The sequence below is a fragment of the Microchirus variegatus genome (assembly GCF_963457635.1).
Source record: "Microchirus variegatus genome assembly, chromosome: 6".
In the NCBI taxonomy this organism is placed as follows: domain Eukaryota; kingdom Metazoa; phylum Chordata; class Actinopteri; order Pleuronectiformes; family Soleidae; genus Microchirus; species Microchirus variegatus.
Window position 1 is genome coordinate 32,388,207 of NC_139807.1, and position 1,228 is coordinate 32,389,434.

At 43.1% G+C, this 1,228-nt stretch overlaps 1 protein-coding gene across 1 annotated transcript in view; it reads right to left on the minus strand.

Moving 5' to 3' along the window:
* Window positions 1-810, minus strand: part of tead1b (TEA domain family member 1b) — a gene marked incomplete at its 3' end in the record, with an annotated part of 34,330 nt that extends 33,520 nt beyond the window's left edge. The window contains exon 1 of the mRNA XM_083890635.1: window positions 648-810. Within this exon, the coding sequence (XP_083746761.1) occupies window positions 648-795 (148 nt within the window). The 5' untranslated portion in view covers window positions 796-810. The remainder of the gene's footprint in view (window positions 1-647) is intronic.
* Window positions 811-1,228: the final 418 nt, after the last annotated feature.

Consider the following 1,228-nt stretch of genomic DNA (forward strand, 5'->3'; position numbering starts at 1 on the left):
ACATTGTAAACAGTGGCCGTTTCTCACCTGAAATAAATATTTTCTGTGTCCCGGAACGCAGTTTTAAGATCATTTGATCATTTAGAGTCTAAACATGTAGAGGGGTCTCCGTAACCTACGTAAAGCACTTTATGCAGGAGTATAAATTGGGCTTTACAACAAACTTGGCCATGCTGTTTTGAATCTGTATGTTAATCTTCAGTGGAGTAGAGTTCATGTTCTGCTCTATAAATGGGGCGGTGTCTCTTTTGAAAGCTGAAATACATTATTTTCTGACACGCACCAGTGACACATAACAACATATTTGAATAAAATACCTCAACTTTTTGGAATGTACTGAATGAAGAAGTAGGTCAAACTGGTCTGTGCCACCTAAACTAAAGACTGAACCTGAATCATCCAGAGGAAACAGCTGGTGAAGGTGAGGAAAGACCAGATGTGAAGATTTGGTGAGGAAACATCAGCGCTGATAAGCCATCATCTTTGTTTTAATCCTTTTTCTTAGGTTAATGCATCATTTAATTCTGTAAAGTCATCAAAGCTCCGAGGTTTGACCCTCAAGGATCTCAGTTTTCATGTATATTATTAAACCTTATGAACAGCTGTAATACAGCAAACATGTGGGTCAGTACTGTTTGTGTACTCACCATACATCTTTCCCTCATCAGACAGGATGATCTTCCTGCGTCCACAAGGAGGATAGATGGCCAGCGCTTCCTGGAAGCTCTGCTCAATGTCAGGGCTCCACACTCCCTCGGCATCGTTGTCCACGGGCTTGTCTGCCGAGTCGCTCATCCTCTCCAGGTCCTCGGCAGGGCTCTCGCTGCCGCTCCAGCTGCTGGGATCAATGGTGGCGGTCGGGCTCTCCAAGCAGAAGCCTGGAGCGGACTAGGGAGAGACCTGAAATTCACAAATAAACAGACGCGGCCAAAGCTGTTATTCTGCACAAAAGGACGGCCAACGTGTTAGACAACCGAGAACACAATATTGACAAGCAGTGGGCAAACAAATGTCATCCTCGTGTAATGAATCTGAGCAACTGAGACACTTTCTCTTGTTGAGCTTCCTTTTTCACACAGATACAGAAGCAAACTCAGTTAAATGCACGGGATAATGATAATAAACACTACACAACATCACTGTGTGGTCCCACTCAGACTTTATGGTCAAATCTGTCTGTAGCTTAGTTTAAGGTTATGTTCATTTTTCTAACTTCATTCAAGATTTT